The sequence below is a fragment of the Pongo abelii genome, chromosome X (genome assembly GCF_028885655.2).
Source record: "Pongo abelii isolate AG06213 chromosome X, NHGRI_mPonAbe1-v2.0_pri, whole genome shotgun sequence".
Lineage (NCBI taxonomy): Eukaryota > Metazoa > Chordata > Mammalia > Primates > Hominidae > Pongo > Pongo abelii.
The window spans coordinates 1,215,605-1,233,883 of NC_072008.2; the positions used below are offsets into that span (position 1 = coordinate 1,215,605).

General features: G+C 51.4%; 1 protein-coding gene across 3 annotated transcripts in view; it reads right to left on the reverse strand.

Annotated features, from left to right (window-relative positions):
* ASMTL (acetylserotonin O-methyltransferase like) overlaps nt 1-18,279 on the reverse strand; it is a 52,687-nt gene that overhangs the window by 21,246 nt on the left and 13,162 nt on the right. Inside the window, exons 2-7 of one of the 3 annotated variants that reach the window (XM_024241534.2) lie at nt 15,076-15,207; nt 11,739-11,786; nt 8,758-8,822; nt 7,697-7,758; nt 5,429-5,537; nt 1,524-1,911 (exon numbers count right to left, since the gene is read on the reverse strand). In XM_024241534.2, coding sequence (XP_024097302.1) covers nt 1,524-1,911; nt 5,429-5,537; nt 7,697-7,758; nt 8,758-8,822; nt 11,739-11,786; nt 15,076-15,207 — 804 coding nt within the window. 3 annotated transcript variants of the gene reach the window in all.

The following is an 18,279-nucleotide window of genomic DNA, read 5'->3' on the forward strand; positions in this document are numbered from 1 at the left end:
AAAGATGGGGCCTCAGGCTGGGCGCGGTGGCTCACGCCTGTAATCACAGCACTTTAGGAGGAGGCCGAGGTGGGTGGATCAGCTGAGGTCAGGAGTTCGAGACCAGCCTGGCCAACATAGCGAAACCCTGTCTCTACTAAAAGTACAAAAATTAGCCGGGCTTGGTGGTGGGTGCCTGTAATCAGGAGGCTACTCCTGAGGCTACTCAGGATCTCCTCTTGAGATTCTTAATTACATCTGCCAAGACCCCTTTTTAAAACAAGGTCCTATTCACAGATTCTGGGGATCAGGCTATGGACAGATCTTTCAGGAGGACCACAGTTACTCAGGAGGCTGAGGCAGGAGAATCGCTTGAACCTGGGAGGCGGAGGTTGCAGTGAGCCGAGATCATGCCACTGCACTCCAGCCTGGACAACAGAGCCAGACTCCATCTAAAACAAAAAACAAACAAACAAAAAAAAAACAAGAAAAAGAGAAAAGGGTCTTTGCAGACGTAAGTAAGCTAGGGGACTTCAGATGAGTTGGAGTCAGTGGATTAGGGAGACCTCAAAATCCAATGACAGCTGTCCTTCTAAGAGACTGAAGAGGAGACACAGACACAGAGGAGAAGGCCATATGGAGACGGAGGCAGAGACTGGAGTGGTGTGGCCACAAGCCCAGGGATGCCTGGAGCCCCCAGGAGCTGGGAGATGCAGGAAGGATCCTCCCCTAGAGCCTCCAGAAGGAACTGAACACAATCGTGGTGGACCCAACAGTGGTCCCCAGAAAGATCTGTCCACATCCTAAAGCCCAGGACCTGAAATGAGACCTTATTTGGAAATAGGGTCTTTGCAGATGTAATCAAGTTAAGGATCTTGACATGAGATCATCCTGGATCAGGGCCCTCAACCCAATAACAGGTGTTCTTCTAAGAGACAGGAGACGCAGACACAGAGGAGAAGGCCACGTGGAGACGGAGGCAGAGACTGGAGTGATGCGGCCACAAGCCCAGGGACGCCTGGAGCCCCCAGGAGCTGGGAGAGGCAGGAAGGATCCTCCCCTGGGGCCTCCAGAAGGAACTAGCTACAACTGTAATGGACTGAACTGTGGTCCTCCTGAAAGATCTGTCCATATCCTGATCCCCAGAATCTGTGAATGGGACCTTGTTTTAAAAAGGGGTCTTGGCAGATGTAATTAAGAATCTCAAGAGGAGATCCTCATGAAGAAGGGTGGACTCCAAGTCCAATGACAGGTGTCCTTGTAAGAGACAGAGGAGGAGACACAGACACAGAGGAGAAGGCCACGTGGAGACAGAGGCAGAGACTGGAGTGATTCGGCCGCAAGCCCAGGGATGCCTGGAGCCCCCAGGAGCTGGGAGAGGCAGGAAGGATCCTCTCCTAGAACCTTTGGAGAAAGCGTGGCCCTGAGACCACCTGACCTCAGACTGCCAGCCTCCAGGACTGTGAGAAGTAAATTCCCTTTGATTTAAGCCGAGTGTGTAGGGTCATTTGTGAAATGCGGCCTGAGGAGACAGACACAGGTACCTTCGATAGCATAAAGCCGTCAATCAGCTCCAGGAGGCGTGTCGGGAACGGAGGCAGGGTCTCCTGAGTCCTGTGACACTCAGCCTCTGCCGCGGCCTGTCCCGCCTCTCCCGCCTGGGCCTTCTCATCGCAGCTGCCCGTGTCCCTCTGAGCGGGCTCCGAGCCGCTCCCCTCCACGTCACTGAGGTCTTCGAAGGTATCCACGGCGGGGATGGAGTTGTGCTTGACACGCCGCCGCAAGTCCTCCGGGCGGGGCGGGTAGTAGAGCTTCACCAGCTGCTTGCAGAAGTGGTTCAGCGGGAATCCCACTACGTTCAGAAAGTCCCCGTGTACAGATTCCACCAGCATGCCGCCCAGGGCCTGGATCCCGTAGCCACCAGCTTTGTCCCTGGGTAGGCAGGGGAAGGTGACAAGGAGGTGACAAGGGAGGAGGTGACAAGGAGGAGAAAAGTTTCTGGGTCTGCACATGTCACGGCTGGGAGGCCGAGGTGGGCGGATCACGAGGTCAGGAGATCGAGACCATCCTGGCTAACACAGTGAAACCCCGTCTCTACTAAAAAAAATACAAAAAATTAGCCAGCCGTGGTGGCAGGTGCCTGTGGCGTCTCAAAAAAAAAAAAAAAAAAAAAAAAAATTTCACAGCAAGGCTGGGTGCAGTGGCTCACGCCTGTAATCCCAGCACTTTCGGAGGCCGAGGCAGGTGGATCACCTGAGGTCAGGAGTTCGAGACCAGCCTGGCAAACATGGTGAAACCCCATCTCTACTAAAAATACAAAAATTAGCTGGGTGTGGTGGCAGGTGCCTGTAATCCCAGCTACCCAGGAGGCTGAAACAGGAGAATCACTTGAACCCAGGAGGTGGAGGTTGCAGTGAGCTGAGATCGTGCCACTGCACTCCAGCCTGGGCGACAGAGGAAGACTCCATCTCAAAAAATATATATATATATATATTTCATGTGTTAAATGGGATGTTTTGACATGTGTATACATGCGTCATCATTAAATCAAGCCAATTATCGTATCCAGCACCTCATGTACTTATTTTGTGTGTGTGGGGAGAAGACGTTACATGTAGTGTGCTGGCAATTTTCCAGTAAGACACTGTTCCTGTAAAGCACAGTCACCAGGCTGTAAAGAGCCTTGAACTTCTCCCGTCTCACTTAACTTTTTATTTTTTATTTTTATTTTTTAAAGACGGAGTCTCGCTCTGTTGCCCAGGCTGGAGTGCAGTGGCGCGATCTCGGCTCACTGCAACCTCCGCCTCCTGGGTTCAAGCGATTCTCTTGTCTCAGCCTCCTGGGTAGTTGGGATTACAGGCACCTGCCACCACACCCGGCTAATTTTTGTATTTCTAGTAGAGATGGGGTTTCACCATGTTGGTCAGGCTGGTCTCGAACTCCTGACCTCAAGTGATCCGCCCGCCTCGGCCCCCCAAAGTGCTGGGATTACAGGCGTGAACCACCACATCTGGCCCTCTTTTCTCTTTCTTATTTTATCTATTTATTTTTTTTTCAAGACAGGGTCTCACTCTGTTGTTCAGGCTGAAGTGCAGTGGTACATTCTTGGTTCGCTGCTGCCTCAAAATCCTCCCGTCTTGGCTTGAGCTACTGTGCCTGGCCTGTCTTTCTTTAAATGTATGTAAACATTTAAAGTATGTATGAAAATTCAGGTGTTGGGCTGGGCGCGGCGGCTCGCAACCGGTCATCCCAGCACTTCGGGAGGCTGAGGTAGGCAGATCACCTGAGGTCAGGAGTTTGAGACCAGCCTGGCCAACATGGCAAAACCCCTTCCCTACTAAAAATGAAAAATTCGCCAGGCGTGGCGGTGGGTGCCTGTGGTCCCAGCTACTTGGGAGGCTGAGGCAGGAGAATCGTTCAGAACTGGAAGGTGGAGGTTGCAGTGAGCCAAGATCGCGCCATTGCACTCCGGCCTGGGTGACGGAGGAAGACTCCGTCTCAAAAAAAAGTTCATATGTTAAATGGGATGTTTTGATATATGTATACATGTGACATCATTAAATCAAGCCAGTTATCCTATCCAGCACCTCATGTACTTATTTTGTGTGTGTGGGGAGAAGACGTTACATGTAGTGTGCTGGCAATTTTCCAGTAAGACACTGTTCCTGTAAACCACAGTAACCAGGCTGTAAAGAACCTTGAACTTCTCCCGTCTCACTTAATTTTTTTTTTTAAGACAGAGTCTCACTCTGTTGCCCAGGCTGGAGTGCGGTGGCGCGATCTCAGCTCACTGCAACCTCCACCTCCTGGGTTCAAGCGATTCTCCTGTCTCAGCCTCCCGGGTAGCTGGGATTACAGGCACCTGCCACCACACTGGGCTAATTTTTGTATTTTTAGTAGAGATTGGGTTTTGCCATATCCGGGCTGGTCTTGAACTTCTGACCTCAGGTGATCCGCCTGCCTTGGCCTCCCAAAGTGTTGGGATGACAGGCGTGAGCCACCGCGCCCGGCCCTGATTTAAATCTTGTATCCTTTGACCAAGTGCAACTGTTTTATATTCCATATATGTGAGATCCTGTGGTATGTGTCTTCCTCTGCCTGGCTGATTCCAATTGATGTAGCATCCTCTAAGTTAATATACATATCTATTACGCAGACTCCATCTCTACAAAAACTAACAATAAAATCGGCCGCGTGTGTTGGTGCGTGTCCTGTGGTCCCACCTACTCAGGAGGCTTTGGTGGGAGGATTGCCTGAGCCCAGGAGTTCAAGACCAGCCTGGGCAACATAGTGAGACCCCATTGCTACAAAAAAATAGAAAAAATTAGCCAGGCGCGGTGGTATGCATCTGTAGACACAGCCACTAAGGGGGCTGAGGTGAGAGGATCATTTTGACTTGCGAGGTTGACGCTGCAGTGAGCTATGACTGTACCACTGCACTCCAGCCTGGGTGACAGAGTGAGACCCTGTCTCAAAAAAATAAATAAAATTATTTATATAAATATATAAAATAAACATATTTTATATAAATATATTTATATACATACATTTATATAAATATTTTATATACTTTTCTAATATAATATAAAAATATATTTTATATAATTATATATTTATATAATACATAATACATTATATATTATATATAATTAATATGTGTAATTACATATATTTAATATATAATTTACATATAATCACACATAACATTATACTAATTATTATGTAATATGTATTAATATGCATAGTTACATATATTAATCATATTTAATACATATAATATCCATATCATATTCATATATAATTCTATATTATATAAATATATAATTATATTTTATTAGAATATATAATCGATTATTTTATATATAATTATATATGATCGCTTATATATTATATAGAATTATATATGATCGCTTATGTATTATATAGAATTATATATGATCGATTATATATTATATAGAATTATATATGATCGCTTATATATTATATAGAATTATATATGATCGAGAATTATATATGATCGATTATATATTATACATAATTATATATGATCGATTATATATTATACATAATTATATATGATCGATTATATATTATATATAATTATATATGATCGATTATATATTATATAATTATATATGATCGATTATATATTATATATAATTATATATGATCGATTATATATTACATATAATTATATATGATCGATTATATATTACAATTATATATGATCGATCATATATTATATATATGATCGATTATATATCTGAGCCTCCATGGATCAGTGTGGTTGTGAAGGGTTTGTGCTTCTGAGCCGAGCGGCTCTCCCTCTGCCACACAGCCTCCAGAGCAAGGCCTCCTTCCTTCTCAAAGGCTGGGTGGGACACCCCATGTGTGAGGGTGGCCAGGCTACCACACGTGTCCCCCATCCCCACACGCCCCCGAGGCTCACATGGGCTCCCCGCTGTGGATGTATTCCCAGAGCAGCTCCTCAGACAGCTCCGAGAACTTCACCTTCGTTTCCTCGTAGAATTCCGAGACCCTGGTGTCCAGTTGATGTTCTGCAAGGACAGAGCCCTGGGGGTGAGCATGGACGCCAGCTTGTCACCTCCGTGCCCTGACAGCTGCATGGCTGTGCTGTGGAGGTATGTACTCGAACATAGCACACAGTTCAGATATGGATGGTTCATGGGGGGATAAGGTTCATTTCAGACAAGAAAAGAGAGAAAGAGGCCGGGCGCGGTGGCTCACACCTGTAATCCCAGCACTTTGGGAGGCCGAGGCGGGCGGATCACAAGGTCAGGAGTTGGAGACCAGCCTGGCCAACATGGTGAAACCCCGTCTCTACTAAAAATACAAAAAAATTAGCCGGGCATGGTGGCGGGCGCCTGTAGTCCCAGCTACTCGGGAGGCTGAGGCAGGAGAATGGTGTGAACCCGGGGAGGCGGAGCTTGCAGTAAGCCGAGATCATGTCACTGCACTCCAGCCTGGGCGACAGAGCGAGTCTCCGTCTCTTAAAAAAAAAAAAAAAAAAAAAAAGAAACAGCACTTTGGGAGGCCGAGGCAGGTGGATCACCGAGACGAGCCTGGCCAACATGGCAAAACCCCGTCTCTACTAAAAATACAAAAATTAGCCAGGCGTCGTGGCAGGTGCCTGTAATCCCAGCTACTTGGGAGGCGGAGGCAGGAGAATCACTTGAACCAGGGAGGTGGAGGTTGTAGTGAGCCGAGATCGTGCCACTGCACTCCAGCCTGGCCGACAGAGCGAGACTCTGTCTCTAAACAAATAAATAAATAAATAAATAAATAAATAAAAGAAACAGATGTTTGTTCTCTGCCTCAGGGTCCGGACACAGAGCCCCTGAATCCTGGGGAATCTGTTGAGTGACAGGAGCGAAAGCAGGTGTTTTGCTATGTGGCGACAAGCTCCTTTCATCCACAGGGGAGCTTATGTTAATGAGGGGCCTTTTGGAAACGGCAGGCTTTGGGTGTCATGGGAACCTGCCAGGGATTTGCGGGTGGGAGGTTCGGCTCCACCCCTACCTCCAGGGAGCAGGGAGAGGGGCTGGAGATGGAGTTTGCTCCCCAGTGGCGGATGATGTCATTAATCCTGGCCTTTTAAGAGACCCAGAAGGGGCTGGGCGCGGTGGCTCACGCCTGTAATCCCAGCACTTTGGGAAGCCGAGGCGGGCGAATCACGAGGTCAGGAGATAGAGACCATCCTGGCTAACATGGTTAAACCCTGTCTCTACTAAAAAAAAAAAAAATAGAAAAAGTTAGCTGGGCATGGTGGCGGGCGCCTGTTGTCCCAGCTACTCGGGAGGCTGAGGCAGGAGAATGGCATGAACCTGGGAGGCGGAGCTTGCAGTGAGCCGAGATGGTGCCAGTGCACTCTGGCCTGGGCGACAGAGCGAGACTCTGTCTCAAAAAAAAAAAAAAAAAAAAAAAAAAAAAGAGACCCAGAAGGACAGGGTTCAGGGAGCTTCTGGTGGGTGAACACATCAGGGTGTGGGGGGAGCTGTGCCACGGCAGGCATGGAGGCTGCATACATCCTGCACCCGGCACCCTGCGCTGTGCTTGGCTTCTGTTTGGCACTCCCTGACCTGCTTCTTCGTAACAAACCCGCAAGCTGGGAGGGAAAGTGCTGTCCTGAGTTCTGTGAGCCCCTCGAGCAAATGACCCAACCTGAGCAGGTGCTTGGAGGAGCCCCCAGTGAGCGGTGGATGGGTCAGAAAAGTACAGGTGTGCCCAGGGATATGGGGCTGGCATCTTTGCCGGGAGGTCCCATGGGGCCCAGCCCTTCACCTGTGGGATACATCATTAAATCAAGCCAATCAAACCCCGTCTCTACTAAAAATACAAAAATTAGCCGGCAGTGGTGGCGGGTGCCTGTAATCCCAGCTACTCAGGCAGAAGGATCACTTGAACTTGGGAGGCAGAGGTTGCAGTGAGCTGAGATCGTGCCACTGCACTGCAGCCTGGGTAAGAGAGCAAGACCCCGTCTCAAAAAAAGAAAAAAAAGAAAAAGAAAAAGACAAACCACACATTTTCCTTTGTCCTGCACACTTCCAAATCGGCCGGCAACTTTCCCAAGCAGGACACAAGCACAAACCCCTCTGGGGTGGGCAACTGTCCTCCTCCCTCAAGCCCAGGGTCCCAAGAATGTCCCGGCTTCTTGTCTCGGCCTCTGGGGGGACCCTGATCCCCGGGCCGCGGTTACCTTTGCTGGAGCAGTGGACGATGGCGACACCTGTGAACACACTGTGTTCTCTCCCGCTCAACCTGCAAGACACAACCGGTGACCACGTCACCATGCTGTAAACCGTGGGAGCTACAAAGCGAGTGTCTCAGAACCAGGGAGGCAGTGAGGCGTCCTTGGTCCTGGCTCCGTCCCCAGCCTCTTGTCCCCGATCGTCCCGCCGTGGAGTCTCCAGGGAAACCTTTATGGAGGGGCCGGGGAAGGGGTCACAAATCCCACCAGCAGTGGCCCTGACGGGAGGCCCCAGACCAGGCAGCTCTTAGCTGGGCGTATGGTGGGCAGGGGGTGCGTCTCTTCCATGTCCTGGGATGGGGATGAGGTGCCAGGCTATGGGCTCAGGTCCAGGATGCCCAGTGGGAAGGACAGGGCACTGCCAACTTCTCGTGACCCCAACAGTCTGCAGTGGGCATGAGACATTCTGGGATCAGTGCTGCAGAATCCTAGACAAGGATGAGCATAGAGGGATAGTGCCTGCCTCCCTGCATAGCTCAGAGAGCAGAGCTCACACAGCACAGCTCACGCAGCACAGCTCAGACAGCGCAGCTCACGCAGCACAGCTCACGCAGCGCAGCTCAGACAACACAGCTCACGCAGCGCAGCTCAGACAGCGCAGCTCACACATCACAGCTCAGACAGCGCAGCTCACGCAGCACAGCTCAGACAGCGCAGCTCACGCAGCGCAGCTCAGACAGAGCAGCTCACGCAGCACAGCTCAGACAGCGCAGCTCACGCAGCACAGCTCAGACAGCGCAGCTCACGCAGCACAGCTCACGCAGCGCAGCTCACGCAGCACAGCTCACGCAGCGCAGCTCACGCAGCGCAGCTCAGACAACACAGCTCACGCAGCGCAGCTCACGCAGCACAGCTCAGACAGCACAGATCAGACAGCAGAGGTCAGACCGCACAGCTCAGACGGCAGAGCTGAGACAGATCCACCCTGCTCCCCAGGATACCCGGCCAGATATCACAGCTACTCTGTGGTTCAGAACCCAAGACAGCTCTGAGGCCAACACGGTGCTTACCGGGACAGCATCCTGTATGCGTCCTGCTTGTCCACCGGCTTCTCCAGAATCAGCCCCCCGACCGTCTGCGAGAGGAAGGGAACGGAGGGAGTTGGTTCCCACCACCTAAGTCAGGCCTGTGCAAGCCCCACGGTCCCATTCGCAGAAGTCACTTGTTTTATGGAAATGAAGTTGACACGTCCTGAGAGTCACCATTTCAAACAACTAACTGGAGTTACCATGTTGTACCACCTCCACCTGCCTGGTTCCAGAATGTTCTCTTCACTACAGAAGGAGACCCTGTCCCCACGCAGCTGTCCCTCCCCAATGTCCCTCCCCAGATGCTGGTAACCGCCCATCCTCTTTCTTTCACTGTGCGTTTGCCTGTTGCGGACATGGTGTAGTAACAGAATCCTGCAATGTGTGGTCCTCCGTGGCTGGTTTCTGTCACTGAGCGTGATGTCCTCAACATTCATCCATGTTGCAGCCTGTTTCATAGCCTCGTTCCTTTTCTTTTCTTCTTCTCTTTTTTTTTTTTTGAGATGGAGTCTCACTCTGTTGCCCAGGATGGAGTGCAGTGGCGCAGTCTTGGCTCACTGCAACCTCCGTCTCCAGGGTTCAAGCGATTCTCCTGCCTCAGCCTCCCTAGTAGCTGGGATTACAGGTGCCTGCCACCATCATGCCTGGCTAATTTTTGTTATTTTTTATTTATTTATTTATTTTTGAGACAGAGTCTCTCTCTGTCGCCCAGGCTGGAGTGCAGTGGCGTGATCTCGGCTCACTGCAAGCTCTGCCTCCTGGGTTCACGCCATTCTCCTGCCTCAGCCTCCCGAGTAGCTGGGACTACAGGCGCCCGCCACCACGCCCAGCTCACTTTTTGTATTTTTAGTAGAGACGGGGTTTCACCGTGTTAGCCAGGATGGTCTAGATCTCCTGACCTCGTGATCCACCTGCCTCGGCCAGCCTGGTTCCTGTTCATGGCTGCATAGTATTCCACTGTGTGTGGATGGACCATGTTGTAATTACCCATTTATCCACTGACAGCCACTTGAGCTGTTTCTGCCTTTTAGCTCTTGTGAATAGTGCTGCTGTGAACATTCATGTAGAAGTTTTTGGTGGAACACCTGTTTTGAATCCTTTTGCGTACATACAAGAGTAAATGTATTAGTCTGACCGGGACACCATAGCAAAGTCCTACAACCCCGGTGGCTTTTAATCTACAGAAATTTATTCTCCCACGGTCGTGGAGACTGGAAGTCAGATCCAGGTGTGGGCAGGGCTGGTTCCTCCTGAGGCCTCTCTCTCGGGCTTGTAGACGCCATCTTTTCTCTGTCCTCACGTGACCGTCCCTCTGTGTGTGTCTGTGTCCTCATCTCCTCTTGTTATGAGGTGTGCTAGTCCATTTCAGGCTGCCATCACGGAATATCATAGACTGGGTGACTTAGAAACAACAGACATTGATTCTCCCACAGTCCTGCAGGCTGGAAGTCTGAGATCCAGGTGTGGGCAGGGCTGGATCCCTCTCTCCTTAGCTTGGAGATGCCGTCTTCTCCCTGTGTCCTCACAGAGTCATCCCTCTGTATCTGTGTCCTCATCTCCTCTTCTTATGAGGTGTCTTAGTCCATCTCAGGCTGCTATCACAGAATACCATAGACTGGGTGACTTAGAAACAACAGACATTGATTCTCCCACAGTCTTGGAGGCTGGAAGTCTGACATCAAGGTGTGGGCAGGGCTGGTTCCTCCTGAGGCCTCTCTCTCGGGCTTGGAGATGCCGTCTTCTCCCTGTGTCCTCACAGGGTCGTCCCTCTGTGTGTCTGTGTCCTCATCTCCTCTTCTTATGAGGTGTCTTAGTCCATCTCAGGCTGCTATCACAGAATACCATAGACTGGGTGGCTTATAAAGAAAAGACATGGGCCGGGCATGGTGGCTCACGCCTGTAATCCTAGCACTTTGGGAGGCCAAGGCAGGTGGATCACGAGGTCAACAGTGCGAGACCATCCTGTCCAACATGGTGAAACCCTGTCTCTACTAAAAATACAAAAATTAGCCGGGTGTGGTGGTGGGCACCTGTAATCCCAGCTACTCGGGAGGCAGGAGAATCGCTTGAACCCGGGAGGCAGAGGTCACGGTGAGCCGAGATCGCACCACTGTAATCCAGCCTGGGCAACACAGTGAGACTCTGTCTCAAAAAAAAAGAAGAGGGAAATTTGGACACAAACACCCAGAGGGGAGAAGGCCACGTGGAGATGGAGGCACAGATAGGAACCACGGGGCCCTCAGCCAAAGGATACAATGGGTTGCCAACAGCCTCCAGGAGTTGGAGAGAGACCAACACCAACTTCTCCTCAGTACCTCTGGAAGGAACAGAGCCTACAGACACCGCGATTTGTGGCTGCTGGCCTCCAGAACTGTGTACCTTCCTGTGTCTTTTGAGGTGGAGTCTCGCTCTTGTCACACAGGCTGGAGTGCAGTGGTGTGATCTCGGCTCACTGCAACCTCCGCCTCCTGGGTTCAAGCGATTCCCCTTCCTCAGCCTCCTGAGTAACTGGAATCACAGGTGCAGTCTGTATATTCTGTATCATTTATGATATAGAATTAATGTAGCTTATCTGTTGCTATGTGTTATAATATTCTCTTGCAATTGATAGCATAGTATCATTTATGATACTATCAATTAGCCACCACGTCTGGCTAATTTTTGTATTTTTAGTAGACATGGGGTTTTACCATGTTGGTCAGGCTGATCTTGAACTCATGACCTAAGGTGATCTCTGCCCACCTCAGCCTCCCAAAATGCTGGGATGACAGGGGTGAGCCACGGTGCCTGGCCCCTTCCTGTGCCTTTAGGCCCCTCATCTGCTGGTAGATTGTGATGGGAGTTTCTGGAAGCGAGTGCGCTGCTGTCTTCAGGGGAATCCAGAACCTCCGAAACAGGCAGAATCACCAAGCACATGAAAACCAAATGGGACATGAGAAGGGAGGGACCCTGGCCGCACTCACCACGATCGTGTCCGCTCCAATGACCACATCGGGGGTCCGCAGGTCTTTCTGCAAGAAAGCCAGATTCCGGTTTAGCGGTGACATGCTGTGGGTCTCACAGAGAAGTTTTCCCATTGGTGCGGGCGTGAAACAGCACTGCAGGGGCAAAGCCAGGCCGACTTTGGAAGTTAAGGCTGGGGGCGCTCAAGGTGATGAACAAGGACAGGAGTGGGTCCCCCAGGTGTTCGCCCTGCAGGGGCTGGAACGTGGGTGAGGCCAGGACCCACGGGGGCTGTGTGATCAGGGGTCAGGCACTCACAGAGCATCTCACGGGCACTACGGGAAAAGCAATGCCTGTTCTGTAAGCTTTTGTTCTTCCAGACGGGCAGGTAAGGTTTGATTCAGGGGTCCCAAACCTCCCTGAGTTACCCAGAATTAAGGCCAAAAGGTTTTTGATCCGTTCGATGTAATTTCAGAAAAAGGTACTTAGGGCCGGGCGCAGTGGCTCATGCCTGTAATCCCAGCACTCTGGGAGGCTGAGGCGGGCAGATCACCTGAGGTCAGGAGTTCGAGACCAGCCTGGCCAACATGGTGAAACCCTGTCTCTACTAAAAACACAAAATATCAGTCGGGCACCTGTAATCTCAGCTACTCAGGAGGCTGAGGCAGCAGAATCGCTTGAACCCGGGAGGCGGAGGTTGCAGTGAGCCAAGGTTGCACCCCTGCACTCCAGCGTGGGTGACAGAGTGAGACTCAGTCTCCAAAAAAAAAGAAAAAAAAAAAAAGGAAAGAAAAAGAAAAAGGTACTTAGGACGATAAAACAATCCAGGTTGAAAATTCAGCCTCAGAGGCCGGGCGCGGTGGCTCACGCCTGTCATCCCAGCACTTTGGGAGGCCGAGGCGGGTGGATCACAAGGTCAGGAGTTCGAGACCAGCCTGGCCAAGATGGTGAAACCCGGTCTCTACTAAAAAAGTAAAAAATTATCCGGGCATGGCGGCAGGTGCCTGCAGTCCCAGCTACTCGGGAGGCTGAGGCAGGAGAATTCCTTGAACCTGGGAGGTGGAGGTTGCAGTGAGCCGAGATCATGCCACTGTACTCCAGCCTGGGTGAGAGAGCGAGACTCCATCTCAAAAAAAAAAAAAAAAGAAAAGAAAATTCAGTCTCAGAGCAACAGAACAGGCAGTCACAGGACATCTGCGTGCAGCTTTGACCTCAGCTCATCCCAGCACTGGTCTCCCTAAGCTCTGCACTGCCAAAACCCACAATCAATACTGTTGTCTTCATAGCACTACTCACAACAGCCTTACCTCTAATGTATTTCTTTCTTTCTTTCTTTTTTTTTGAGATGGAGTCTCACTCTGTCACCCAGGCTGGAGTGCAGTGGCGCAATCTCAGCTCACTGCAAGCTCCGCCTCCCGGGTTCACGCCATTCTCCTGCCTCAGCCTCTGGAGTAGCTGGGACTACAGGCGCCCGGCACCACGCCCAGCCAATTTTTTTTGTGTGTGTTTTTAGTAGAGATGGGGTTTCACCGTGTGAGCCAGGATGATCTTGAACTCCTGACCTGGTGATCCGCCCGCCTCAGCCTCCCAAAGTGCTGGGATGACAGGCGTGAGCCACCGCGCCCGGCCTTCTAATGTATTTCTTACATTAACGGCAATGGTGTATTGCCTGCTAACACAGAGCAACAGGGAGGCTACATTAACTCTATATCCTAAATGATAGTATTATATTCATTGTAAGAGCACGTTACAACACACAGTAATAGCTATGTTAATTTTATATATTGTGACTGATGTTATGTTAGACTCATATATTATATAACATAGAGTAATTGATAAGCTACATTAATTCTATATCCTAAATAACAGTAGTGTATTAATTATAATAGTGTATTACAGTGGGGCGTGGAGGCTCACGCCTGTCATCCCAACACTTTGGGAGGCCGAGGCGGGTGGATCACCTGAGGTCAGGAGTTGGAGACCAGCCTGGCCAACATGATGAAGCCCCATCTCTACTAAAATAATAGTGTATTACATAGGAGCATATCGTAATGATAAATGACATAATTCTACATTATGATACAATTATATTAATTGTCATAGTATATTACATAGTATCACACAGTAACAGATATTAATTCTATGTATCACAACACATAGTAATAGATGTTAATTCTATATCGTAACTGATATTACTATATTAATTGCAATATTGTATTCAAACATAGTAACAGATAAGCTACATGAATCTTAAATCTTAAATGATAGTAGCATATTAATTATAATTGTATATTGCATTGTAGCATATAGCAACAGATAAACTACATAATTCTATATTATAAATGACGTTATATTAATTGCAATCCGATATTACTTAGTGGCACAGTAATAAGCTACATAATTCTATATCATAAATAATACTATTAATTGTAGAATATTACAACACATAGTAATACAGTACATTAATTGTATACCATAAATGATACTATTATATTAATTGCAAAAGACTATTATAACACATAGTAATAGATAAGCTACATTAATTGTGTATCATCATCGAGACTATTATATTAATTGCAAGATAATTTTTGTTTTAATTTTTTATTTTTTGGAGACGAAGTCTTGCTCTGTCGCCTAAGTTGGAGTGCAGTGGCGCGATCTCGGCTCACTGCAACTTCTGTCTCCCGGGTTCACGCAATTCTCCTGCCTCAGCCTCCTGAGTAGCTGGGATTACAGGCATGCACCACCACGCCCAGCTAATTTTTGTATGTTTAGTAGAGACGGGGTTTCACCCTGTTGGTCAGGCTGGTCTCGAATTCCTGACCTCAGGTGATCCACCCGCCTCGGCCTCCCCAAGTGCTAGGATTATAGGTATGAGCCACCGCGCCCGCCCACAAGAGATTATAATACATAGTAATAGATAAGCTATGTTAATTCGACATCATAAATGATACTATGCTATCAGTTGCAAGAGAATACTATAACGCATAGTAATAGATAAGCTACATTAAAATTCTATATCATAAATGATACTATGATATCAATTGCAAGAGAATATTATAACACATAGTAATAGATAAGCTACATTAATTCTATATCATAAATGATACTATGATATCAATTGCAAGAGAATATTATAACATAGTAACAGATAAGCTACATTAACTCTATATCATAAATGATAGTATTAGGTTACCTGCAATAGTGCATTACATTATAACATAGTAAGAGCTAAGCTGTGGCACCCATCGCATCTTCTGAATGACGTTTATTTGTATCACGTATATTTAACACCTGCAAACCCCCTCATCATAGCAAAGGAATTTTCATGAGGGCCGAAGGGCAGGGGCCCCTTGCCTGGTGCATCCGGTTGGCCACCTCCAGGGCCTTCTGCTTGGCGGTCTCCATGGCGTACCCATACGGAGTGGCGAAGGATGCTTTGTCCAGCTTCTCTTTAAACTTGGAGGGGACCACCTCAAACCTGAGACCCTGCAACAGGAGAAAGGGGTCAGGAGGGTCCGTGAAAGACCCTAAGAAAAGTGAATGGGACACGCAAGATCTGCAGGACACGCGTGGCGTTTGCTACACTCCCCAGCCCTCTCCCGGGTGAGCTCATCCATCTGCCAAGCTTTCCCCAGGTGTGGCTGGGGAGCTGGGCACTGACCAGGGCTTTCCCCAAGTGTGGCTGGGGGGCCGGGCACTGACCAGGGCTTTCCCCAAGTGTGGCTGGGGGGCCGGGCACTGACCAGGGCTTTCCCTAAGTGTGGCTGGGGGGCCGGGCACTGACCAGGGCTTTCCCTAAGTGTGGCTGGGGGGCCGGGCACTGACCAGGGCTTTCCCCAAGTGTGGCTGGGGGCCGGGCACTGACCAGGGCTTTCCCCAAGTGTGGCTGGGGAGCCGGGCACTGACCAGGGCTTTCCCCAAGTGTGGCTGGGGAGCCGGGGACTGAGCAGGGCTTTCCCCAAGTGTGGCTGGGGGGCCGGGCACTGACCAGGGCTTTCCCCAAGTGTGGCTGGGGGGCCGGGCACTGACCAGGGCTTTCCCCAAGTGTGGCTGGGGGGCCTGGCACTGACCAGGGCTTTCCCTAAGTGTGGTTAGTGGGTCGCGGACTGACCAGGGCTTTCCCCAAGTGTGGCTGGGGAGCCGGGGACTGACCAGGGCTTTCCCCAAGTGTGGCTGGGGAGCCGGGCACTGACCAGGGCTTTCCCCAAGTGTGGCTGGGGAGCCGGGCACTGACCAGGGCTTTCCCTAAGTGTGGCTGGGGAGCCGGGGACTGACCAGGGCTTCCCCTAAGTGTGGCTGGGGAGCTGGGCACTGACCAGGGCTTTCCCCAAGTGTGGCTGGGGGGCCGGGGACTGACCAGGACTTCCCCTAAGTGTGGCTGGGGAGCCGGGCACTGACCAGGGCTTTCCCCAAGTGTGGCTGGGGAGCCGGGGACTGACCAGGGCTTCCCCTAAGTGTGGTTAGTGGGTCGTGGACTGACCAGGGCTTCCCCCAAGTGTGGCTGGGGAGCCGGGCACTGACCAGGGCTTCCCCTAAGTGTGGTTAGTGGGTCGTGGACTGACCAGGGCTTTCCCTAAGTGTGGCTGGGGAGCCGGGAACTAACCAGGGCTTTCCCTAAGTGTGGCTGGGGGGCCGGGAACTCACCAGGGCTTTCCCTAAGTGTGGCTGGGGAGCCGGGAACTAACCAGGGCTTTCCCTAAGTGTGGCTGGGGAGCCGGGAACTAACCAGGGCTTTCCCTAAGTGTGGCTGGGGAGCCGGGAACTAACCAGGGCTTTCCCTAAGTGTGGCTGGGGGGCCGGGAACTCACCAGGGCTTTCCCTAAGTGTGGCTGGGGAGCCGGGAACTCACCAGGGCTTTCCCTAAGTGTGGCTGGGGAGCCGGGAACTAACCAGGGCTTTCCCTAAGTGTGGCTGGGGAGCCGGGAACTCACCAGGGCTTTCCCTAAGTGTGGCTGGGGAGCCGGGCACTGACCAGGGCTTCCCCTAAGTGTGGTTAGTGGGTCGTGGACTGACCAGGGCTTTCCCTAAGTGTGGCTGGGGAGCCGGGGACTGACCAGGGCTTCCCCTAAGTGTGGCTGGGGAGCTGGGCACTGACCAGGGCTTTCCCCAAGTGTGGCTGGGGGGCCGGGGACTGACCAGGACTTCCCCTAAGTGTGGCTGGGGAGCCGGGCACTGACCAGGGCTTTCCCCAAGTGTGGCTGGGGAGCCGGGGACTGACCAGGGCTTCCCCTAAGTGTGGTTAGTGGGTCGTGGACTGACCAGGGCTTCCCCCAAGTGTGGCTGGGGAGCCGGGCACTGACCAGGGCTTCCCCTAAGTGTGGTTAGTGGGTCGTGGACTGACCAGGGCTTTCCCTAAGTGTGGCTGGGGAGCCGGGCACTGACCAGGGCTTTCCCCAAGTGTGGCTGGGGAGCCGGGAACTAACCAGGGCTTCCCTAAGTGTGGTTAGTGGGTTGTGGACTGACCAGGGCTTTCCCTAAGTGTGGCTGGGGGGCCGGGCACTGACCAGGGCTTCCCCTAAGTGTGGCTGGGGGGCCGGGAACTCACCAGGGCTTTCCCTAAGTGTGGCTGGGGAGCCGGGAACTAACCAGGGCTTTCCCTAAGTGTGGCTGGGGAGCTGGGAACTCACCAGGGCTTTCTGTAAGTGTGGCTGGGGGGCCGGGCACTGACCAGGGGCCTTCGGGGACTGACCAGGGGCCTTCTTGGCCCTCGAGGGAAGAGACTGGCAAAGGAAGAAGTCAGGAACAAAGAGGCCAGCAGGGAGGTATTGACTTGGGCCCTGAACCCACGAGCCAACAGTGTGAGAGGGTTCCCAGAGCCCTGAAGGTTGGGGCAGAGTCCAAAAACCATCCTGCCCACAGGAAGTTCAGGAAAAATGCCAGCAACGATGACTGTGGGAAGGGAGGCAATGATGGCGCTAAGTCAATCCCTGGTACCCAGGAAGAGACAACACCGTCCCTGGGGAGGCCTGGCCTAGAGGTAGTGACCCCCGCAGAGACTGTGGGGTCAGGAATGATGGTGGTAAATGCCCCCAGTGGGGGTGTCCCTGGCTGCCACAGCCTGCCAGGGCCCAGGGAACTCCCCATCTCCCCTCTGACAGAGGAGAAGCATCGTCATCGTGGACACACACCGCCATCTGGGACACACACCGCCATCTGGGACACACACCGCCATCTGGGACACACGCCGCCATCGTGGACACACACCACCATCTGGGACACACGCCGCCATCATGGACACACGCCACCATCGTGGACACACACCAGCATCGTGGACACACACCACCATCGTGGACACACACCACCATCTGGGACACACACCACCATCTGGGACACACACCGCCATCGTGGACACACGCCACCATCGTGGACACACACCGCCATCTGGGACACACACCACCATCTGGGACACACACCACCATCGTGGACACACACCACCATCGTGGACACACACCACCATCTGGGACACACACCACCATCGTGGACACACACCGCCATCTGGGACACACACCACCATCGTGGACACACGCCACCATCGTGGACACACGCCACCATCTGGGA